General features: G+C 46.7%; 1 protein-coding gene across 2 annotated transcripts in view; it reads left to right on the top strand.

Annotated features, from left to right (window-relative positions):
• Positions 1-25,067, top strand: part of GRID2IP (Grid2 interacting protein) — a 262,480-nt gene that overhangs the window by 46,311 nt on the left and 191,102 nt on the right. Inside the window, exon 1 of one of the 2 annotated variants that reach the window (XM_069209714.1) lies at positions 4,956-5,665. The exons of the other annotated variant lie outside the window; for it this stretch is intronic. Coding sequence (XP_069065815.1) covers positions 5,652-5,665 — 14 coding nt within the window. The 5' untranslated portion in view covers positions 4,956-5,651. Of the gene's footprint in view, positions 1-4,955; positions 5,666-25,067 lie in introns of those variants that run through there. 2 annotated transcript variants of the gene reach the window in all.

Raw genomic sequence — 25,067 nt, 5'->3', positions numbered from 1 at the left:
AGCCGACACGTGCCACTTGCCCAGAGCAGGTGGTAACTGTGAGTACTAATCCGCACTGAAAAGGGAAACTGTCTGGAATGCCACAGAGTCAGCGTAGTTATTCCCCATTCCTTGAGGATTAACTCCTATTTGTAGTAATCCCATGAGGAAATTCTGGCCGTTATCAATAATTCTGGCAATTGATGCTGTAAGTAGAGGTGTGGGGGGTGTTGTAGTACCCCAAAATAACCATGCTGGAATTCATAAGGTGAATTATTAATAAAGAGGCATTAACATTTTGTTTCCAACTTGTCACATTTGCTGTGGGTTCAACGAGAGAGGTCAAATGGCAAGCCATGTCTTGATACATTTCTGCTTATACTTTTAACATGAAAACTAGAGTTTATTTTTCTTTCTTGGACTGCAAAGTAAGAGGATTTTGTAAGGCGACCATGTCCTGCATGGGCTGCAAAAGGAAAGCATGTAGGATGTCATTTTTATTCTAACACATAACAGCATTTAAATTCCTGTAAATGAACGGGACAAATATTTCAGCCCCTAGGAACGCACAGGAGGCACATTTTTTTTTGTAATTCTAAAGAGTGATGGAAACAAATATGTATAGGACCAAAACAATTCAAGTCACTTTTCTTGGTGATGTGCAAATGATAAATATTAATTGAAACCCGATTTTCACACATTATGTGCTATATCGTTTTATTAGTAAAACTGCATGTCTACGCAAATTTAGGGACTATATCATTGGAATATGTGTTGCCTGTAAATGACAGTGCGTTACCACACCACGCTTTAGTAATACATTTGTGAGAGTGTGCTCCAAAGTGCACCGCTGAGCACCATATCCGTACCTCTCTGGCTGAACAGGTGTGGCTCATTTGCTGCACTTGTTCTTTGTGTGATGATGGGATTTTTCAGTCACTATGACTTCAGTGATGTAAGATTGATGGTATCACTCTCTCACTGAGAATTGTTCCAGTATCACTGATTCTGGCTGCCCAGAATTCCCCCATGAATTCCAGTATTACTCGTCATTCAGCCCTAAGTATCTCTGTGTCCACAGAGAGAATAGAAAAAACTCTTTCATAATCAGGCGCTGAGTTCGTACCAGTGAATCACATGTCTAGCATTGTTACAAAGGCAGAGTGTGGCCCACGCTTGGATAATAGGACTCCCTCTATTGTGTGATGTTATCACTAAAGGCTGATTGCATTTATAATGGTGGATTAATGCCTACCAGCTCTAGGACATGAGTATCCTCTAACCTCGCAGCCACTGCCTTGTCCTTTGCTGTCTAGAAGACACACAGATTTCCTCCAGGCTGTCTTTCCAAAATGTTGACAAAGAAGCCTGCAAAGATGTCCTACATCCAAAACGAAGTCCTTCCTTGTTAGAATTTGCTTATCTTCTGTGCTGGAATACTCATTGGGGGCCTGTTCAGACCAGTTCTCATGACTACTTTGGTGGAAAGCGAAGTAGCTCGCTTATCCCATCGGCAGGTGCCAACAATGTTTAAATGTGCATAAACTGTGATTAGAACTGGAGCCTTTACAATTGGCCATAGAAAATATATTCTGAATGATTGGCGGCAGCGCCTTGAAGCTTGTCAGCAGTCTGACTTATGTGGACATTTGGTTTGTTCCTGAAGGTGGTGTGTGTCTTCTTAAGACTGGGACCAAGCCTATAGACCACCTTTGTAGGATCTGCTGCACTAGCTGCCTGCCTGCTTGCTTGGGGAATAGTCTGCAGAAGTGCCATGGAGAGAATGAGACGCTGAGAAAGTCCTGCAGATTCATTTGCAGCCGCCCGTCAGCCTTTTCGCCAGAGACAGAAAGGAGCTGCCCAGCGAGGACCAAGTGCAGGTCCGCTGACCGCTGGAGCGGCGACTCTACCTGGTGAGCATGCTTGAGGGTCATGAGTGGGACACCCGCACCCTTACTTCCATCCCCACCACCAACTAACCTCACCGCAGCCTGGTGCAGGCTTCAGGGCTGGTAGGTGGTCACAGAAAAAGGTAACTGGCCAATGCCGCTGCTGTACTCCATGAAAGCCCCCCCATTCATCAAACATTGATAGCTTTATTGGAAGTTGTCTTATTTCTCAAAAGTATAAAAAAAAAAAAACTCAAACCCAAGAAACCCTTAAAATACAGCCCACGATAAGCCATCAGTCTTTGTACCCCGCAAGTCTGGACTACCAGAATCCCCCCACCCCCTTTTCAGGGCACCTGCATAGGCCCTTATTACACATGCTCATCTCTCTAGTACTGCTGTGGAGCTGTCTGTGTTGCTGAACTATCATAGACTTACACCTCCCCAGTACTTAGTGTATCCAGCGGTATGGGGTCCACAGAAACATACCACGTAACTGCTTCTAACCACGCCTGCTAATCTACTCGGCGGGACTCTGGTCCTAATGTATAGTTCCGAATATCCCTTGAACGGATAGGGCAAGATAATTTAAATCTCGACCATTATTTCTATTTTTACTGTGTTGTAATTGTATTTATATAGCTCTTCATATCTCTGGCGAGGCGCTAAGCTTCTCCAGTCGGATGCTAACGCACGTCACGTGAGGCCAGCTAGCAGCCACGTGTTTCAACGAGTATTCCCTGTGAAGTTCCGCCTTTCTACCGTCGAGGAAAGTACACTCAGTTAAAAAATTTAAGACCCCCTCCCCCGAGACTTCTCAACTGGCCCCATGTCATCAGGAGCCATTTAATCTATACTAAGCTGTTTGAGGGACAAAGTGTTCTCCTGTCATGTCCACTTCAAGTAGGGGTCTACAAGTCCCAGCATGCAAAGCTCCGTTGACCAAAGAAACGCCTCTCTCTGATGACTACACAGGCTATTAGGCTTTTCATGAAACCGAATTGTTTTCGTTATTGAATAAAGCGAGTCAGCATCCACATGAATGAAGCCTCGAAGTACCAAGAAGCATTCGTATTGCGGTTGCGGCCAGTGCTTAATTTGTGCTTGCTGTTTCCAGTGCTCAGCAAGGGCACTTATTTTTTAGGGCCGGGGCTTATTCTTCTACCTCAAGCATTTGCTACGAGAAAAAGACACATATGGGAAAGACGGGGGAAAGGGAAAAAGGAAAAAGCGTCACAAAGGGAGAAAGTAGAAAGCTGCAAGAGTGAGCTGAAGGGGCAGGGAGTGGCTGTAAATGGAATGAAGAGGCCCGAGATGGCTTCAGGATTACGCCAACTCAATATTCCGTGTTCCCACATTTAATTGCAGGAGCCACATGTTTAAGAGCAGGGCTTTGGGCACCAGTACATTTTTATTTGTAAATTAATCACTGGTTGCGGCTTGCGAAAGTGCAATTGATATTTGAAAGTGCAAGACTCTCCGGTGACCAAGAAGTCTACTATCAGGATGCCCCTGGGGCCAGGTGTCCACGTGAGATGCTTCATGAATGGATTTGTTTTGCCTGTGAGTGGAGTTGTCTTTTAGAAAGATTTAGTGGCTGGGATGCATCTGTGGGTGTATGCCCTTGTGGTGGGCGTCTGGTTTCTTTTAGGTGGTTGCCCCTGGGACGAGGTCTCCATGTGATATGTTCCATGGGTGGCTTTGATTTGCCTGTTGAGGGGGGTGGGGGGAGGGGGAGGGGTGGGGAGCGAGGAGGGGTGGTTGAAAAGGCTTTGGGCGAGATGACCCAGTGGGTGGGATGGTCCGGTGGTGGGGTGTGATGCCTCTGTGATTGAATGTCCTTTTGAGATACTCATGTTGTGGGCGATTGGTTCCTACTAGCGTGATGCCCCTGAAGCTAGGTGTCCCTGCGGGATGCTTCATGGGTGGACTTTATTTGCCTGTGAGACGTGTGGTCTAGTAGAAAGCTCGGGTGGGTGGGATGATCCAGTGGGTGGCTAGGATGCCTTGGAGGGGGTGAATGCCTTTGTGAACTGCTCCTTTGTTTGGCAAGTGGTTCCTGTGAGCGGGGTGTCGGTATTGTGAGGTGTCCATGCAGGATGCTCCGTGGGTGGATTTGACTTGGCAGTGGGTGGGGTGGTCTTGTGGAAGGTGTGGGTGGGTGGGATGTTCCGGTAGGTGGGTGCGCTTGTGAGATGCTCATGTAGTGGGCGAGTGGTTCTTGCTAGCGGGAGGCCCCTAGGACAGTTGCATATGTGGGATGTTGCCCAGGAGTGAAATGTACTTCTCGGCGGGGTTTTTTGTGGGGTGCTGCAGGAGTGGGAAAGATGCCTCTGTGTTGTGTGATGATTCCTGGGTGAAGTAAAGCAGCGGGAAGGCGGATCCTGGCATCCAAGATGTTCCCTCGCTGGCGCAGGGTGCTCGGCTGGAATAGGTTTTCCTCCTCGCATCAGGTGCCCCGGTTCTGCTCTGAGATGCACCTGTGGATGGACTGCCCTTGGGGTTCGATTTATTTTTAGAGAAATGCTCCTGTCGGTGCCAGGTGGGTATATGATGCCCCTGTGGCTTAGATGTTCCTGTGAGGATGCTCTGGTGGGTGTGATGCCCCTGTGGGTAGAAGGACCACGAGGGATCCCCCCTGATTGGGATACGCCTGTGAGGTGCACACCTGGTGGATGAAAGATTACGGTGGGTGTGATGCCCAGATTGCTATGAGATCAATGTGGGTGAGATGCCCCTATGAGTGGGATGTCCGGGTGGTTGTGATGCCCATGAGGGTAAGATGTCAGTGTGATTGGGATGCCTCTGTGGCATGCAAGGTGGTTGTCACACCCATGAGTGGGGTGCCCAAGTGGGTGGGATACTCTTAAAGTGGTCTCCTGGTGTGCAAGAGTTCTCTTTGGTTGGGACACCCTTGGAGCAGTTGCCTCTGGGGGAAGTGCCTTTGAGTGGAATGTGTCTGTTGTGTGGTTTCTTGCGGGGGTTTGGGGGTTTTGGTGGATGGGACGCGCAGTGTGTGGGATTCGCCTGTGAGGAGCTCTTGTGGTGGGCGAGTGTGGCTGCCTGTTAGTGGGATCCCCTAGGGTGGGGGCCTCGGGGATGTTCCTGTGGGTGGGAGTTGTGCGATTCTCCCGTGGGGGTGAGCGGTGTGTGTGTGTGGGATGTCTCCGGGGGCAGGCCGCCTCTGTGAGATGCTTCGGAGGTGGGATGTACCCGTGGGTGGGGTGGCATTGGCGCCCGTGCTGTTACTTCAGGATGATGGTTCTCAGCTGGCATAGCCCGTACTCTTCTCGCATCAGGACCAGATGCGCCCGCTGTCTAAGCCGCATCGCTCTCTCCGTGTCTCTCCCATCCCTGCTCTCTGATTGGACGCCGCCCTCGTTCTGAATGTAGCTTTCCTTGGATAGCCCCTCTTGCGCCCCCGCCTGCCTCCGGCAGCAGATAGTTGAACAGTTTTCAGAAGGAGTGCGTTGCTGCTGCTGTGGAAACTCTCACCACTCTGAATGGCAGCCAAGCCCAGGCCACTTGCCGCGTGCACTGTGCCAATCCGACCTCGCCCTCTAGCCGTCTCTTTCATTACCGTCCGTGCCCTTGCCCCGGTCACTGGCATCTCCGCAGATGCGCTAAAAGTTTGACCCCATTTTGTGCCCGCGGCTTCGGTGTGGCTGGCAGGATGAGCCCGCATCTCCACTCTCTCTGCGTGGTCTGCCCTCCGCTGCCAAGGTGCCCCGGGACTGAGAGCTCCAAGCGGTGATGTGGATGGACACGCGCCGAGCCTGAAGGATGAGCTGCTTCGGGTAAGTCGGCCTCGATCACTCACAATGGAAGGGGCACAGCACGCGGGAGGGGCGCTCACGCGCCTGAGACAGACCCGTGGGTTCCGCACATGCTGCCGAGATCTGGGTGTAACCTGCGGGGATATGTTTCAATCCGTACCTATATACTCCGCATTCCATCATACGGATGAAATTAGTGCCACCTGGCATGCGTAATACTGCCGTGCTCTGCGCCAAGGACAGTTAAGCATATAGCATAACGGCATATAGCCCTTGCGGGGTCATGCGTTTTTGTTTTTACATCGATAGTATATGCGCAGCGCACGCATCTATAAATATACACATGCAACTTGTTATAGGGGGCCTCATGACGTCAGAGGCCGGTATTACCACTCCCTTTGCGGACACGCCGAAACGAAGTGATTAGTTCAGAATCGCGAAATGTGGTTTAGTGGGTAAGGCAGGATAAGAAAAGACAGACGCACACGTTTTCTGTATACACAGCTGACACTTTAGCCACAAGATAATATCACCTCCACCGTTATATCTCCACTTAGCCATATATGTTCTCCTTGTAGTACGTCTGCGCTAGAACCAGTCCTCGTCAATATAAAATCCATCCTCACCACTAGCCCACATCTCTTCAGAGACCACATCTGTTCTAGGCTACATCTCCTTCACCAGGTCACATCTCCTTCTCCAGACTACATCTCCCCCACCAGACCACATCTCCTTCCCCAGACCACATCTCTTTCAATAGACCACATCCCCTTTTCCAGGCCAAATCTCCAGTACTAGACTACATCTCTTTCAATAGACCATATCTCCTCCAGAACACACCTCTTCCAAGAGACCACATCTACTTCACCAGACCACATCTCTTTCCCCAGACCACATCTGCCCAATAGACCACATCTCCTCCAGAACACACGCCTTCCAAGAGATAACATCTGCACTAGACCACATCTACTTCATCTGACCACATTTCCTCCACCAGCCCAAATAAATTTCACCAGACCACATCTCCTCCACCAGACAATATCTCTTTCAATAGACCACATCTCTGCTTAACCGCATCTCCTCCTCCAGACCATGACTGCACTAGACTACATGTCCTCCCACCAACCAACATCACTATTCTTCCACAGTTCCTCCAGCGGACCTCACCCCCTAAAACAATATCTCCCCAAAATGGAACATATCTCAATAGAATGCATCTAAAACAGAGTAAACCTCCCCACAGACCACATCTTCGTCATTAGAGCAACACCTAAGCCACTTCTTCAACATTAGACCACTGCGCCTTAAAACAGGGCACATATCCCAGTTCCCCACATCTCTTCCAGTAGACTACATATCTATTAGATCACATGTCCCCCACCAAGCTACATTCCCCTGCTTGACCTCATCTCTTACACTAGACCACATCTCTACTAGACCACCTATCCCCACCAGACCTCATCTTAACACACCTAACATCTCCGCCAATGGATTGCATTCTCCCTATAGAGCACATCTCCGCTAGCCACATCTCCAATCCGGACCACATCCCCATACCAGTGTACATCTAAGGTAAACTATGCCTCCAGTTCTCGGCTCCACCGCCACCAGATCCCTTCATTTTACAAAATGTGGATATGTCTATTAATCCTTGAGTATAACTTTTGTTCTTCTGTTCATTACTCATCTTCTAGAATTGACTTCACATTGCTGGATTAAACAAAGCTTGAGCCTCTCCTCTGTTCAAAAACTCATAACATCTCAGTGTCTGACCAAGCGCCTATTGAGATGTAAGGGATCCCTATGCAGGAAAGAATTACACATTGCACTTCAAAAACAAACTCTGTGTTATTACAGAACTCTGCATTTAAAAGCAAAGTCAGAACTGAGATACTAGATTACCTGAATGCAAACTCTGGAGCATTCAGATTGTGGAACGGTTTGAGGAATTGCAGAGAAAATGAGACAGATAACAAACCATTAGGAACAAAAAGATTGAGCTAAACAGATTTTTAATCAACCATTAAACAAGCTAATTGGTGAGATGTTTGTACTGCATCCTGTTGGTGTTGTCAGTGCTTGTTTGTGTATTGAGGATCAAACACAGACAAAAACATTTGAAAAATGAATGCTACTGAAATCAAGGCTGACTCCTTATATGTGCTATCTATTTTCAGATGCTTTTTCAGCACTTGCTCCCCAGTACTGATTCACTGCTCACTGGCTGATTAGCTACATGGTGGCCATCTTGGAATGGTAAAACAATAAGAAAAAGTTACTTTTTTGCTGTTGCCCCCTGTTAACATTTGGGGGATGAACTTAAAAGGACAGACCTCAGCATATGGTGGTGAGAAAGACCACTGGCATTACACATTTTTGTTTGCTAAATTAGGCAGAGGGTGTAAGAGAAGGTTCTGAATAATCAAAATGTCTCCTCTTTGCAGACCATGCACTACTCATGCTGTCCATCCGGGACAATGCATCCCTCAATTATTTAGGGTATATAATAAATTTATCTAATTCTTGTGGTGCATTTCTAAACTAATCAGGAAAGTGATTATGCGTCACTCCCAGTAAATTTAATACAAATGAATAATCATTTCACTTAACGAAAGTCTATTTTAGCACCAACCAGGAAAATGTCTATAATACCATTAATGAAGTTGTTCACCATTGGCAAGGTACGCACCTGAGTATCATGGCTAGGATGAACACAATATAAATGAATGTGTGGCCTAAAATGTTATATATTCTTTAAAATCTTCCATGCTGTAGCTAGAAAATATAACAGGCTTCGTTTGAAATCCAAATGAGAAGGCCAGAATTAGCCTAGACAAATTAAAGATCCCATATTTTAGAAGGTGTTGGCCTCCCTCAACTAAAGGCACACCATTATAGCCTTAGAACCCGCCGTAGCGGGCTCTACCGGCTATTAAAGGCCCACTCCCCGCGTTAAATGCCCGAGCCAAAGGCGAGGGCATTTAACAAGGGAGAGGGACTTTAATAGCCGGTAGAGCCCGCTACGGCGGGTTCTAAGACTATTAGAACATTCTGCCACTCAGGGCAGAATGTTCTATTTAAAAAAAATGTTCACGGAGCCCGAGGGGATTAAAATCCCCTCGGGCTCCGTGAGGCTTTGTTCACAGCTGTTGCTGTGAACAAAGCGAACATTGGAATGTTGCCGCTGCGGGCTTTTACCGGCCAGTAGCCCGCAGCACTCCATTGTTTTCAAAGAAGCGCCCAGCATTCCAATGTTCTAATAACTCACAGTGCCTCCCTAGGTGGGACCATACAAGAAAGAGATGGGGCCTAAGATTAAAAGCGTAGCATTGTTACAGAAATCAGAAAGGCTAAAATCATCACAATTTAAGGCTGGCACTATGCTCTCCACCATATTAGCTGACATCTAATCGAAAGAGAATAAGCGAAAGAATCTATATCCTCTAGACTGTCGCAGTGGGAGAACCGACACGTTAAACCGGGGAGAAAAATGGATCCACATTGCAAAACTCTCAGTTGATAAGCGAGTGGACCATAACGAGATCTTCTCCACATTCATGATGGCGTGCACAATACCCTAATCTACTGGGTGAAAGGACATCTACTCACACTTTGTCTCACTGAATTTCTGCAGAATATGACACTTCAAGGGAGCCATCAAAATAAATAGCATCCAGCGGAGCGGTTACCTAACTCTGAACAAACCCTTCATTTTGTACCAAACAACAACTTTATCTATTAGAAAAACACAGAAAGACTAGGAAATCTGAGATCTTAGCTAGTGAAAAAAACAAGCATTAATATGGCAACAATTTATCCTCACTAGCAAAATCTGCTCAGGTTCTGTTGGTCGGTCACCAAGCAACGTAGCCAAGTTGGGCCTTGCACAGAAAGAGAACATTGCTGGGGTGCAGTTCTCCTAATGCTAATCTAGTGTACGTTTGTGCACGGCAGGAAACATATGCTTTGGCACTGTTAAGCTTAATTGTTGATGTAATTTATTACACATGTCCTGTTTTAACTAAATGCTCAACTAAAAAGGAATATGACGTCCCAGTTCATAATACGAGGCGCTAAATACAATTCACACATCTACATGTGCATATTCTTCCATTAATTCAAAATTAGCAGGTAATCTCAGATTCACATAATACATTTGCGAAATCAAACTCACCTTTTGTTTATATTACTAAAAAGTAAAATATTCTAAAAGATTGATTTTCAACTTCCTGATGGTTTTGCCTCGGTGATATATATATATATATATATATATATACAACCGTGTCCTATTGCAAGCTGTTTTGCCCCTTTTTTCAACGTTCAGCCTTCATAGCAGGGCTGTGGGTGGGAGGGTGCCCTTCACTGTAACTGACCAGTATCAAAGCCCTTCCCATCTGTATAACCTGATGATAGCTGATGTCAGTGATGTTGGTGGTTGTGTTCTGCATCCTGATATATCTAATGAATGATAAACATTCTTTTATGGTGTTGCACGCTGTTCATTTTCGGGAGCTGAGCTTAGAAGGATAGACCACAACCTATGATAATTATGTATACTTTAATTGTGTGCGTACATGTGTAGGGGGTGTTTGCACCAGCCTTTATCTATTGTAACCCTGCATGGTATTTCTAAGTTCATTATGCTATTCCCACATTTCAGTAAGGCAGGAACAACATGTTTCTTTCAATAAGTGGAACGCTTTCAATGTATGATCATTCAATTACCACTCATTTACCACTTGTGGAGTCACTCTGTAAGAAGCCACAAGTTAAACACTTTTCATGTTAACCCTCTTTTCCCTCCTGACATGCTGTGTGATATTGTACAGGTCGCACTCCCACTGCATTTATGACACAAACGTATTCAGCTTTAGTTCAAGAGGAATAGTTTCATACTTGTGGCCTTATGTGAATATTCACATTAACAAGGCTTATTATCAAAGCCCAGAGAAACAGCTCAATGTGCGTGGTGTGTGCAATAAGAATTGTCAATGTTGTTATAATACATGAGATTCTGTAATTCCTGTATAAATGCCAATCCCTGCTTTCTGTAGAATCAGTAACTTGTGACGCACCCTGTCGCCTATTATAAAGTAAAGACGTCAGAACTCAATTATTATAAGAAGGGACACTGGAATTATGCGGCAGAGAGTGCCAAATTATGGATCAGGGTTGAGTGAATTATGCAACAAGAAAAAGCAAATTATGCAGCATTATGCAGAACATTTTATAATAGTATTGCTTCATTACTTCATTGTTTTTAAACTTGGTAACACTATCTGGGATTGGCTGCACCTCAATAGTCCCATTTTATCACCCAAATATTGCAATAATCAATAGAAAGGTGATCGAGCCAGCTTTGCAAAAGGCTTTCCACTGCTCGGCAACATGTGTTGCTGGGTTTATAGTAATTTTTGAATCTTTTGCGCTAGAAACAATTTTTGGGGGGGTAAAACTTGCTGATTATACAGCACATGATAGATTAATTAGCAAATGTGACAAATCTATAACTATGCGAAAATTGCCGCGGCTGCACAATCACATAATTCCAGTGGCCCTGATAATAATGTTATTACAGTCGAGTTCTGACATCAACATCACAATACCTACTGCCAGCAGGGGAGGTGCAAGGCAGGTCAGGTCTCAGAGCATAAATGGAATAACTGTTTAAAGCAAGGAAAATGGAATGGTACTTTTCTTTCTTCTTCTCTATTTTTTAGATTACAATAACCATATTTCTTTTTTGCACCCCTTAGAAAAAAGCTAGAAATGTTCTGCATGTTTCTACATATTCCAAGCTAGTGCAGCATTTTCTTTTGTCTAATAGCTGTTTACAAGAAATAACTAACAGGCTTTTCATGTGTTTAATTTTGCACTAGGGTTTTTTTTATTTATTCTTCTTGTTTGCAAACATACTTGCTCTTTCATATGAAATAGCTATGCACCAAGGTTTTAAGTGGTTTGTTGTAAAGGTGAAGGTGTGACCATGTATTATATGGGATAAAGTACCCCCTGCCGTACATAATAAGTATATAGAAAGTCACCTCAGAGTTCCATTACCTTATAAAGGAACTCGGCCTTCAGTCTTCTTTCTCTCTATGATTATGGAACTCATCTGTGACTTGCACTATTCTTATAAAGTATGTCAGGGGATACTTTATACCTTGTTTACTACATAGGCTACTGTAATATCCCTATAAAGGCAGGGTTTATTTTCTTACTACAAACTAGATTATATTAGAATGGATTACTGATATCATATTGTTTTATCAATTTCTTTATACAAAGTTCCCAGTAGGCATGCTTTCGCTGGACAAACTGTAACCCTCTGCAGCTACAACCCATTACAGGACCCATTTGCTGTGCTTAGCATAACAAGAATTTAAGCTGCTTCCGAAATCTAAGACATTCAGTTTAAGAACATATGTCACATGAGCAAAGAAGCAACTTCGTTGATGGACCTGGTTGAGTTTAGGCACCTGAAGTTAAAAGGCTCCAAAGAATAGAAGAGGACTAGATAGATAGAAGCAAAGAAAACAATGACAAATGAAACTAGCAATGGCCAAGCTAACAAGCCTCAGCTTTGGGACCTATTGGTTTTGCCAGTGGCTTCTGGCGACGCAATGCATTATTGAAAAGAGATAGATAAATCTGTAAAAGAAAATATGCAACGACGTGGCTGGACATGTGATGTTGTAGGCACATACATCTGCTGCCTCATGCACTCCTAGGAAATGACATAACATAATTGTTTTATATTTTCAGATCCAAGAACAAAATATGAAATTGAAGTAGTGCAAAAGCCCTTTTTTAAATCAGATGGGAAAGGAAAAAAAGTACAGAGTCGTTGGAAGTGGAGGATGGAATGGGGAGCAGACAGGGTGAGAAGCAACATAGAGTGTATATGGGTGATGGGAAAAGCAACATGAACTTTGGTGGAGAAGCACACGAGAGAAAGCAACACATGGAGCGGGCGAGTTTGGTGAGGAGGAGAAGCACATGAGCTAGAGCTTGCAGCACAGAAGGGAGACTGCAGCCCTGGGTGGCGGGTATTTGATTTGGGGGGGAGCAAGTGAGAGAGCTGGAAAACACGTGCAATCTCATGCAATACAAGCCTGTAGTGGATCCTATTTATTTTTAATGGGAATCAGGAGTTTAGCTTAGCCTTCTGGATTGCAGGCCCGTGCCCCCATCACCTAGTGACTTTTAACCTACTTAGCTTGCTGTCTTAGCCTATTTATTTATTTCTTTTAAAGTAGCTGCTATGTTTATAGTTAGTGAAATTTTTGATTTTACATTGTCAGTGCCACTCTGTGAAGTCGTCACTATCAGCGTCAAAATCAAGTGATAAACGTAGGTATTTACATCATGTCTCTTTTCCACTTACATGTGACAGGAACATAATGTACTTTTGGAGGGAACTGTTTACATAATTGCCGCCCGAAGCATGCCCTCTTTTCTATTGTTTTGGAACATACCTGCGTCAGGGGTCCTACAAGATCGGTATAAATACATCTCATGCAGACAAGGTTATCAGAGGGACTCCGCCCAGATGCCATCAGCGCTATCTATGCTACACGTCGCCTTGATGCAGACCCAGGCTTTGTGTACTCACGGAGTCTGACCTAGAGGCCTCATTCCAAGGGAACAAGGGTTTGGGGGTGCTTTTTATGGACATGGTACTGGCAGATTATGTTTATCATACCTAGCTCTCATTAGGTTAGAGATTACGTTCTCCATGCTAGGGTTTTAGTTTTTTTTTACATCTCATGTTTATTGCAAGATGGTGGGGGACTCTGTATTCACAACTCCAATTTTCACAATTATGCCTCTCGCACTGTGCATTATCCTATTCATTGCAGCTCATGCATTTTACCATAGGGTGCAGTCATTTCAATAAATATATTGAAAACTCTCCTGCATCTCTTTCTTTGCCTGTGTGTAACTGAGACTTGTTTCTCATGTGAGAAAAGGGTAATCTCCATTACACCACGACTACCCTGAAATGTCGCATTCTACAGTCCATGCGTAAAGGCTGCCAGAAGTCACCTTTTACTGTTTGGGTTTTTGGTGAGCTACTGCTTGTAAGCCGGAAGGGTTGGGCTGACAGTTGCAACTTGTTGTAGGATTGGCTTAGTCGCCTACAAACAAACGTGCTGTCATCCCTAAACCAGCAGTCTCTCCTAGTAGCGAGAGTCCAACTACAATAAGCCAAAACACAAAAAGTAGTTCCCTAAAAGTGAGCAGCAGTTAGATAGAAGCCAGCCATTCACAGAGATGGTAAAGACAATATGCTCCAAACAGAAGATGGAAAAGCAGGGACAACAAAAGTCATGGAACAAGGTGTAGACAAATGAAACTGAAAATAAAGCCAACCAATGGTAAGCCCACAATACATCTTTTGTAGGCACTTCCTAAAAAGGACCCGAGCTGTTAATAGCTCTAAAACAGATGCACCAGCTTTAACAAAAGATCAGTTTATTAGCTGGCAGCCTACATCAGCAAATTATGAAAAATTGAAACCAAACACATTCAGAAGCAAACAGGCTGCACAGTTTAAAATAAAGCTAGGTCACAGTGATAGGACTATTCTGATTTGATGACCCGCTGTGCAATATCCAGCCTTTTTAAAACTAATTTGCTAACTCCTTGTCACAATAGGTCCCAGCTTACAAGGACACACATCCCTGTCCTGTTGTATCTTTTAGTAACTGAAATTGAGATGTTTGGGTGGCCGCGGCCTGATTTACTTTAATTGACCTTGTGGCAGAAAATGATTGGTCAATCAAAGAAAAAATGGTTTCTGGTCGCATTGAGACACTGCCATGAATTGACACTGTCTTGGGGAGGGGAGGTTCACTGCAAAGCGTAGGCCATCGTCACTTGTGTCCAAGAATCAAGGTTCGCTTTTGACACCTCTGAATCTCCTGTCTCAGTTCTTCAACAGATGAGACGAGTGATGCTGGTGGGTGCAAAAGATACTACAGGCAAGAGAGTGTACAGCTGCTCCCACCTTCTGCCTGGTGGGTAAATGCTGAGAGGAACAATCATACTGTAGCCCTTAGCAATACAATAATGAGCAACCCTGTATCCTAGGGGCCTGGGCAGCTGGTAATATGAAACAACAATGGTTCCTGTGGAGGAAGTTTTCAGCCTAAAGTCCTTTTGCTTGACAAAGTATCAACTTTGACAATTGTAGAGATACGATTAAATGTACTTACTCTATAATCCTTAGGAATGTACAAACATAAGAACAAGTTATCTTGTAGGTGCCCCAACAAAGAGCACTGTGAAAGTGAGTTGTGGCACAAGTGAAAAATGGTGCACTGGTGCTGTGTACAAGGCAGTAATAACCAACACTGGGGACTGATTACTGCTGCACTTTTTCACCATGACTCAAATTTGGAGTACAGTGAGCCCGACATTACAGAGAATGAAAGTCCACAAGTGAAAATGTGCAATGTTTCGACCCCTAAAGTTTTATCTTGGGGTCTTTATCAAAACAAAGGGTGGTAGCACTGATGATATTTGATAGTCCTAATCAAACCTTTTCAAAATGTAGGTCTCCCGATATCAGGGTTCAGAATCACACCCGCTACTGCAATTTTATAATGTTGCAAGAGTTACATTAATCCTCTAAATACACTGTCAATAGATCAGTGTTTCTCCAGCCTGTATTACTTCGAAGCGGAGTGTGACACAGTTTTTTAATTGAGCTGGTGTGGTTCTAAGTCGTGACATTGAGAGACCTACATTTTGAGAAGGTTTGATTTGGGCAATCGAATATCATCGGAGCTACCAACCTTTGGCCTGATGAAGACCCAAAGTTAAAACTTCAGGGGTCAAAATATTGACATTTTCACTACTGGGAAGTAGGGGTGGGACAAACCTAACAAAAGAAAGTCACGTCATTCAATAAGACTCTAGAAAATAAGAGTGGCAATGGAGTCAACTAATATTAAGCGAAGAGTGAGTTCGAAGCCCTCTGTACGTTTTTGGAATGATCTTACCATGGAACTAAAAGCTATCTAGCAGGCGAGACATAAAAATGGTCCCTAGCAAAAACAAATTTGAAGACAGAAGAAATAAAGCAGAAATGTAAATGGAGACTGGCCAACCAGCTTGGCTCTGCAGTGGGCTACTTTTATATGGAGCAAGCAAAGGTGCAAAAACGACAAGGCCCGAAAATGAGTAACAAACCAGTACAACAGCACCGATGTCCTGATAGCTGCTCTGTACAGGTTTACCTTGCCTGCCTTGGCATAGGAATGAGGTCACTTACTGTCACTGCAGCTTGACATAATAAAAACCTAACCTGGGTGTAGGAGGCTGGCCTGGCTTGTAGTGGGTACCAGAGGTACTTACACCCTGTGCCAGGTCCAGTTATCCCTTATTCGTGTAGAAGAGGTGTTTCTAGAAGCTTAGGCTGATAGAAGGTAGCTATGGCAAAGCAGCTTAGGCTGAACTAGGAGACTTGTAAAGCTCCTTCTATACCACTTAGTGGGGGTAACAAGGCTAGAAAGAGGCTACTTTCCTACACTGGGCAAATGGTACTGGGTGGAAATGGTGTTGAATTCAGAATTTTTTGCCCTGAGAAGATAACCGGAAGGGATAAAGTTAGGTGGAGATGGTTTTGGATTGAGACCTGTTCAGACTGAGAGGTTGTTGTATTGAAAGAGTGATGGGTTGAGATTGAGTGAGGTGGGGATAGTGTTGGATTCAGACAGTGTTGGGTGGAGGGTGTGTTGGCTGAGATGGCGTTGAGCAAAGAAGGTCTTAATCAGAGACGGTATTCGATTGGTGATGGTGTAGATGGGGGTGGGTAGTGATTTGAATTTGTATTTATAGTGCATACTACCTACCATAGGCTTCATTGCAGTGGATAGATGACCATGCAAATCGCTAGTCTTGATAGCTTTACTGGAAGAAGATAATTAAACTGTCACAGTTTTCACGGGGCTTACCGTCGAAGTTGATGAGAGTTGGGGAACGGCCCCGGTTCCGGCAGGTTCTGCTCTGGCCGAGGTAGGGGCGACCCCTTCCGGTAGCCACGGTGCTGTTTGACAATAGCAAGCCACTACAGTCCGTGCCCTCCAGAAGGAGTCCCAGAGGAAAAACCCCAATAGGGTAAAAAACCTCCAACAGGAACTCCCTGAAACAGAAGGAGGGCACAAGGGCGTTAGAACTGAGGATCCGAGAGTACAGGAAGACTGGAGACGAAGACAGGTCAGGAAATACTGGATTCACAAGAAGAAACCAGCCGGAGCGCGACTACCACCAAAGGAGTGTTGCAACGCAATGAACAAGCAGCTGAATTCCCCTTATATACCCCTAGACAGGAAGTAGGAAACAGGAAGTAGAAACACCACCATCTTGGATTGGGGAAAAGAGTATAACATTGAATAAAGAACATGCGTCCAACAAAAAGAAACAATGCATCCTGGGAAGAGAGGAAGTGGGTAGCATGCTGGGAAAGGGAAAAGGCATGCATAAAAGCACCATCATGTGCAGGTATCCGGCTTTTGCCTGTGCATACTGGTAAGTGCAGAAGTACCTAATGTCCAAATGTAAAGCGCACTAAATGCGCTATGCGCGGCAGGATCTAGACCCAACTCGGGGTCTTATCTCCTGCCGCGTTTGTCTTTGCTGTAAAGACAAAAGAAGGGGGTGCGGCGAGTGCCGCGACCCGTGGCCGGACTCGCGGCTTCCCCCGCGGCCTGCACGCAAGCCGCGGCTTCCCCCGCGGTCCGCATGCAGGCCACGGCTTTCCCCGCGGCCTGCACGCAGGCCACGGTAAAATGCCGCGCCGCAGCTGCCTGAGCCTGCGGCCGCTGCGCACAACAGTAGGTCCCCCCCTCGAGGCCCCAGGTTTGTGAGGGAAGAGTCGGAAAAAGCGACGGACCAAAAGAGGGGCATGGACTGAAGGGGCATCCTCCCCATGAACACTCACTCATAGGGTAGCCTTTCCAATGAATAAGATATTGGAGGCGCCCATGGAAAAACTGAGAGTCACAGATTTCCTGGACCTCGTACTCAGGCACATTATCAACCAACAGAGGGGGAGGACAGGAGAATTGTCTGTGAAAAGGATCAAGAAGGTAAGGTTTAAGTTGAGAGACATGGAATACAGGGTGTATCTTCCACGTCCGGGGCAGGCAAAGACGCACAGACACTGGGTTAATCTTTTTGAGAATCGGGAAGGGACCATAAAAAGGGGGTCTGAATTTGTTCTGAGTGAGTCGGAGAGGTAGGAATCTAGAGGAGAGCCAAACTTTATCATGGACCTGATAGTGAGGAGCCTCACAATGTCTCTTATCAGCTATCCTCTTCATGCGAGACTTAGTGGCCACAAGGTTGGAATGGAGAACACGATGGACACCCCGTAGTTGTCGGACATAGGATGTAGATGGCAGGAAGATTGGAAGTATCTTTCAGGGGAGTCGGAAAGGCCTTTGGATGGAAACCGTAGGAGCCATAGAAAGGGGAGACCTTCGAGGCGCTGTGTATGGAGTTGTTGTAGGAGAATTCTGCAAGTGGTAAATAGGTAGCCCAATTACTCTGTATAGCATTGCAGAAACTACGTAAATATTGTTCGAGGCCTTGATTGAGTCGTTCCGTCTGTCCGTTAGTTTGAGGATGGAACCCTGATGATAAGGCCACTTCGATTCCTAAGGTCTTACAGAATTGTTTCCAGAATAAGGAGATATATTGAGGACCCCTATCCGATATAATGACCTGAGGTAATCCATGAAGTCGAAAGATTTCTTGTGTAAAGATTTGACCTAAGTCTTTTGCCGTTGGCAACTTTCTTAAGGCCGTGAAGTGAGCCATCTTAGTGAAGGAGTCCACAGTTACCATTATTACGTGATTTCCATTTGAAGAGGGTAATGAGCACATGAAATCTGTGGAGATGGTGTGCCATGGTCCTGGGGGAACTGGTAGTGGGCAAAGTAAACCTACTGGTTTAGTATGGGGTGTCTTGGCTTGAGCACATATAGGACAGGATGATAGATATTCTTCCGTATCTGTCTTGAGAGTTGGCCACCAGAAGGAGCGAAGCAGAAGTTCTTGAGTAGTTTTCATTCCTCGATGACCTGCGATGGGGGAATCATGGCACATACGTAAGGCTTCAGTCTGTACTAGTTTATTGGGTAAGAACAGGGCCTTATCATGATAGTAATACCCTTGATCTATATGAAGTTGCGGCCGCAACTTATTCAACTCTGTGTCTTCTAGACGGGCATATTCGGACCTGACTTGGTCTAAAAAAGTCTGTACTAAACCAATGATTTTGTTATTGTCAAATAGGTTCTGAACAGGAGAATCACTGCACTCAGGGTAACGTCGGGACAAGGCATCCGCCAGGATGTTCTGCGAACCAGGGATGTATGTGATATAAAAGTCATATTGGCTGAAAAAGAAAGCCCATTGAGCCTGCCGGCTATTCTGACACTGAAAGTTTCTTAAGCACTGTAGATTTCTGTGGTCTGTCCGGGCTTCAAAGGGTTCTTTTGAGCCCATCAGAAAGTGTCTCCATTCTGTGCATGCGGTCTTTAAGGCGAGTAATTCACGTTCTAGCACGGAATAGTTCCGTTCTGAGTCGGATAAGATATGGGAAAGGTAGAATACCGGGTGCTCTAGATCGTCATCATCTTGTCTTTGCAGTAAGGCAGCCCCAATGGCTCTTTCGGATGCGTCTGCGACCACAATGAATTGTTTGCTGGTGTCTGGGTGTCGTAAAATGGGGGCTTGAATAAAGGCTTTCTTTAAGTCTTGAAAGGCTAACTCTGCGTCTTGTGTCCAACAAAAGCCCTTTTTTAGATGGTCTTTTTTAAGGGTTTGAGTAATATAGCTGGTTCTCTGTGCGAAGTCTGCTATAAATTGTCGATAGAAGCTGGCTAATCCCAAAAAACACTGAGGGGGTCATTCTGACCCTGGCGGTAAAATCCGCCAGGGCCAACGACCGCGGGAGCACTGCCAACAGGCTGGCGGTGCTCCCATGGGCATTCTGACCGCGGCGGTACAGCCGCGGTCAGAAACGGAAAACCGGCGGTGTACCGCCGGTTTCCCGCTGCCCTGGGGAATCCTCCATGGCGGCGCAGCTTGCTGCGCCGCCATGGGGATTCCGACCCCCACACCGCCATCCTGTTCCTGGCGGTTGTGGCCGCCGGGAACAGAATGGCGGTATGGGGTGTCGTGGGGCCCCTGGGGGCCCCTGCAGTGCCCATGCAAATGGCATGGGCACTGCAGGGGCCCCCGTAACAGGGCCCCACAAAGATTTTCAGTGTCTGCCATGCAGACACTGAAAATCGTGACGGGTGCAACTGCACCCGTCGCACCCCTTCTACTCCGCCGGCTCCATTCGGAGCCGGCATCCTCATGGAAGGGTGTTTCCCGCTGGGCTGGCGGGCGGCCTTCTGGCGGTCGCCCGCCAGCCCAGCGGGAAACCCAGAATACCCGCGGCGGTCTTTTGACCGCGTGGCGGTATTCTGGCGGTCCCAGCCAGGCCGGCGGCTTCTGCCGCCGGCCGGGGTCAGAATGACCCCCTGAGTCTCCTTGATGGAAGAAGGAGATGGCCAATTCAATATAGCTTGCACTTTGTCTGAATCCATGGCGACTCCGGTTTGGTTAATGCAATACCCCAAGTACTTTACTTCCGTCTGGTCAAACTCGCACTTTTCCGGTTTGCAGAATAAATGGTGTTGTCGGAGTCGCTCTAGAACTTGGCGAACATGCTTAGAGTGTTCCTCTGGGTGAACAGAAAAAATTTAAATATTGTCGAGATAAACCACTACTGTTTGTTGCAAAAGATCGGAAAAGATAGAATCCATGAACCTTTGAAAAATGGAAGGGGCATTGGTGAGTCCGAATGGCATTACTCGATATTCGTAGTGACCAAAAGGTGTTCTAAAAGCAGTCTTCCACTCATCACCTTCTTTAATTCTTAAAAGATGGTAGGCTCCTCTGAGATCCAGCTTGGTGAATCTTTTTGCCCCTCTGACTGCTTCTAGGATGTCCTTAATGAGGGGTAACGGGTACCGATCCTTAATAGTGATCTTGTTTAATCCTCTAAAATCAATACAGGGACGCAAATCTTTAGTCTTCTTAGGAACAAAGAAGAGAGGAGCCCCTGCCGGTGAAGAGGAAGGAGCAATCAACCCGCTCTGTAGGTTCTCATCAAGGTATTCCTTAAGAATCTGCTTCTCCGGTTCTGTGAGAGAGTACATTCGCCCGAAAGGAACCACTGTATTTGGTTCTAAAGGAATGGCGCAATCATATTCTCGATGGGGTGGCAGTTCAGGTTTTTCTGGCTTCCGGAATATGTCGGCATATTCCTGATATTGCCTGGGAACTCCCTGTAGGACGTTAATAGAGCATCCCACCTTAGGGGGTGCGGTTAGAAGACCTTTTGGGGACCAATAATCCCCTGCTAGGTAGCAGTGGTGCTGGCAAAAATGAGAGGATAAAGAAATAGTTCTTGTTTCCCAGTTGATATAGGGGTTGTGTCGTGTGAGCCATGGAATTCCCAGGATCATGATGTGGTGTGGCGATGAAATTAAATCAAACAAAAGGTTTTCTTGGTGTTTCCCAAACTGTAGGCAGAAAGTAGGGGTGGTATATTGTACGGGTCCTGAGGCCAAGAGTGACCCATCCACCGTGTGTACTTGTTCTGGTACTTCCTTAGGTAGTTGTGCTATCTGTCGTTCCTTGGCCCATGCTTCATCTAAATAGATGCCACTGGCTCCGCAGTCCAATAAAGCCAGGGTTCTTTCTTCTCGGCCATCAGTCAAGTGAAGGATAACTGGTAAAAGAAAAAGAGCAGTTCCTTCCTCCCTGGAAGAACAAATGGAAGGTATTTCCCGATATCCCGTCCTCACCCTTCTCACTGAGGACGGGAGTTGGCGTTTCCCAAAGGCTTGGTTGGACGAATGGGACAGGCGCGAATTAGGTGACCAGCTGCACCACAATATAGACAAAGTCCCTTCCTTCGTCTGTGTTCTCTCTCACTAGCTGATAAAGGTCCTCGAGCCGTATCAATTTGCATTGGCTCTTCCTCGGTAGCCCCCTTAGTTTCAGGACGGACTTCCTCGGTACGATGAGAGAAGGTGCGAGATGTCACTGAGTGTGATGGCAAACGACTCTTCCTTTTCTCCATTCTTCGTTCATTCAACCGATATTCTATTGTCAGAGTCTGATCCATCAATCCTTTAAGGTTCTCTATTCTAGCAGAGTGCACCAGTTCGTCCTTAATGTCCTCTCTGAGACCTCTGCGGAACAGTGTCACCAAGGTACGTTCCACCCAGGACGTTTCTGCTGCTAATTGTCTGAAACGGGTGATGTATTGTAATACATCTTGATTCCCTTGTTGGATATCGCAAAGAGCTTCTTCTGCTGAAGCCTCGAGTCCGAGGCGCTCAAACATCTGTTTGAAGGTAGTGACAAAGGTGGAATAATTAGACAGGCAGGGATCATTTCTTGTCACTAAAGGAGTGGCCCAAGCCGGCCCCGATAAAGCGCTAATCAAATACCCCACCTTGGTCTTGTCTTGCACAAATTGCGAGGGGCGAAAGGCAAAGTAAACCGTCAAGGCATCCAGGAATTCTCTCAATTTGTTAGGCTCCCCGGAGAAACGAGGTGTAGTGGCAGATACTGAGGGGACATCAGTGGTCCTGGATGCAAAGGCTTGTCGGTAGATGGTATTTTCAGTTCGTAGCTGTTGGAGTTCTTGAGCCTGTTGTTGTATTGTCATGAGCAGGGTCTGACTGGTGGGTTCCGTATTTGCCACTGGATTATCCATGGTTCCGGACTGCAACTGGATTTGTGGGCGTTGCAATCTGTCACGGTTTTCACGGGGCTTACCGTCGAAGTTGATGAGAGTTGGGGAACGGCCCCGGTTCCGGCAGGTTCTGCTCTGGCTGAGGTAGGGGCGACCCCTTCCGGTAGCCACGGTGCTGTTTGACAATAGCAAGCCACTATAGTCCGTGCCCTCCAGAAGGAGTCCCAGAGGAAAAACCCCAATAGGGTAAAAAACCTCCAACAGGAACTCCCTGAAACAGAAGGAGGGCACAAGGGCGTTAGAACTGAGGATCCGAGAGTACAGGAAGACTGGAGACGAAGACAGGTCAGGAAATACTGGATTCACAAGAAGAAACCAGCCGGAGCGTGACTACCACCAAAGGAGTGTTGCAATGCAATGAACAAGCAGCTGAATTCCACTTATATAACCCTAGACAGGAAGTAGGAAACAGGAAGTAGGAAACAGGAGGTAGAAACACCACCATCTTGGATTGGGGAAAAGAGTATAACATTGAATAAAGAACATGCGTCCAACAAAAAGAAACAATGCATGCTGGGAAGAGAGGAAGTGGGTAGCATGCTGGGAAAGGGAAAAGGCATGCATAAAAGCACCATCATGTGCAGGTATCCGGCTTTTGCCTGTGCATACTGGTAAGTGCAGAAGTACCTAATGTCCAAATGTAAAGCGCACTAAATGCGCTATGCGCAGCAGGATCTAGACCCAACTCGGGGTCTTATCTCCTGCCGCGTTTGTCTTTGCTGTAAAGACAAAAGAAGGGGGCGCGGCGAGTGCCGCGACCCCTGGCCGGACTCGCGGCTTCCCCCGCGGTCTGCATGCAAGCCGCGGCTTCCCACGCGGCCTGCACGCAAGCCGCGGCTTCCCCCGCGGCCCGCACGCAAGCCGCGGCTTCCCCCGCGGTCCGCATGCAGGCCGCGGCTTTCCCCGCGGCCCGCACGCAGGCCGCGGTAAAATGCCGCGCCGCCTGAGCCTGCGGCCGCGCCCGCCACGGCGCGACAGAAACATGTTTTGGAGAGAGTGAGTTAGATTAAGAGTGTGTTAGCTGGAAATGATGTAGAATCGGAAATAGTTGAGTGGAAATGGTGTTAGGTGAGGATAGCATTGGGTGAGTTTTGTGTTAGGTGGGGATGGCGTTGTGACTGAGATGCTGTTAGATTAATACGGTGTTGAGTGGAGATGGTGTTGAACTGAGATGGTGTTAAATTAAGATGGTGTTGAGTGGAGATGGTGTTAGGTTGGGGTGGTGGCGGACTGAGATGCTATTGTATTAAGACAGTGTTGAGTAGAGATTTTGTTGGGCAAGGGTTTTGTGGGCTGAGATAGTGTTAGATTAAGACATTGTTGGGTGGAGAGTGTCTTTAGTGGAGATTCTGTAGGGTGGGAGTGGTGTGGACTGAGATGGTGTTGGGTGGGGGCGGTGTTGAACTGAGATGGTGTTGGATTAAGAGTGTTGAGTGGAGATGCTGTTGGGTGTGGATGGTGTTCGACTGAGATGGTGTTGGGTGGGGGTGGTGTGGACTGAGATGGTGTTCAACTGATATTGTGTCTAGTGGAGATAATGGTGGGTGGAGATGGTGTTGAGTGGGGTGCTGATGAGTGGCAATGGCGTTGAGTGGAGATGGTGTTGGGTGGTGTGGTGTGGACTGAGATGGTGTTGGGTGGGGGATATGTTGGACTGAGATGGTTTGAGTGGAGATGGTGTTGAGTAGAGATTGTGTTGGGTGGGGGTGGTGCGGACTGAGATGGTGTGGACTGAGATGGTGTTGAGGTGGAGATGGTGTTGGGTGGGGGTGGTGAGTACTGAGATGGTGTTGGGTGGAGATTGTGTTGGGTGGGGGTTATGTTGGACTGAGATGGTGTTGAGTGGAGATTGTGTTGGGTGGGGGTGGTGCAGACTGAGATGGTGTTGAGGTGGGGGTGGTGAGTACTGAGATGGTGTTGGGTAGAGATTGTGTTGGGCGGGGGTGGTGCGGACTGAGATGGTGTTGAGGTGGGGGTGGTGAGTACTGAGATGGTGTTGGGTAGAGATTGTGTTGGGCGGGGGTGGTGCGGACTGAGATGGTGTGGACTGAGATGGTGTTGAGGAGGAGATGGTGTTGAGGTGGGGGTGGTGAGTACTGAGATGGTGTTGGGTAGAGATTGTGTTGGGTGGGGGTGGTGTGGACTGAGATGGTGATGAGTGGAGATGGTGTTGGGTGGGGGGTGGTGAGTACTGAGATGGTGTTGGGTGGAGTTTGTGTTGGGTGGGGGTTATGTTGGACTGAGATGGTGTTGAGTGGAGATTGTGTTGGGTGGGGGTGGTGCAGACTGAGATGGTGTTGAGGTGGGGGTGGTGAGTACTGAGATGGTGTTGGGTAGAGATTGTGTTGGGTGGGGGTGGTGTGGTGTGGACTGAGATGGTGTTGGGTGGGGGTTATGTTGGACTGAGATGGTTTGAGTGGAGATGGTGTTGAGTAGAGATTGTGTTGGGTGGGGGTGGTGCGGACTGAGATGGTGTGGACTGAGATGGTGTTGAGGTGGAGATGGTGTTGGGTGGGGGTGGTGAGTACTGAGATGGTGTTGGGTGGAGTTTGTGTTGGGTGGGGGTTATGTTGGACTGAGATGGTG

The sequence above is a fragment of the Pleurodeles waltl genome, chromosome 10 (assembly GCF_031143425.1).
Source record: "Pleurodeles waltl isolate 20211129_DDA chromosome 10, aPleWal1.hap1.20221129, whole genome shotgun sequence".
Classification (NCBI taxonomy): domain Eukaryota; kingdom Metazoa; phylum Chordata; class Amphibia; order Caudata; family Salamandridae; genus Pleurodeles; species Pleurodeles waltl.
Note: the sequence above shows the minus strand (reverse complement) of the source record. Positions and strands in the feature narration are given on the sequence as shown.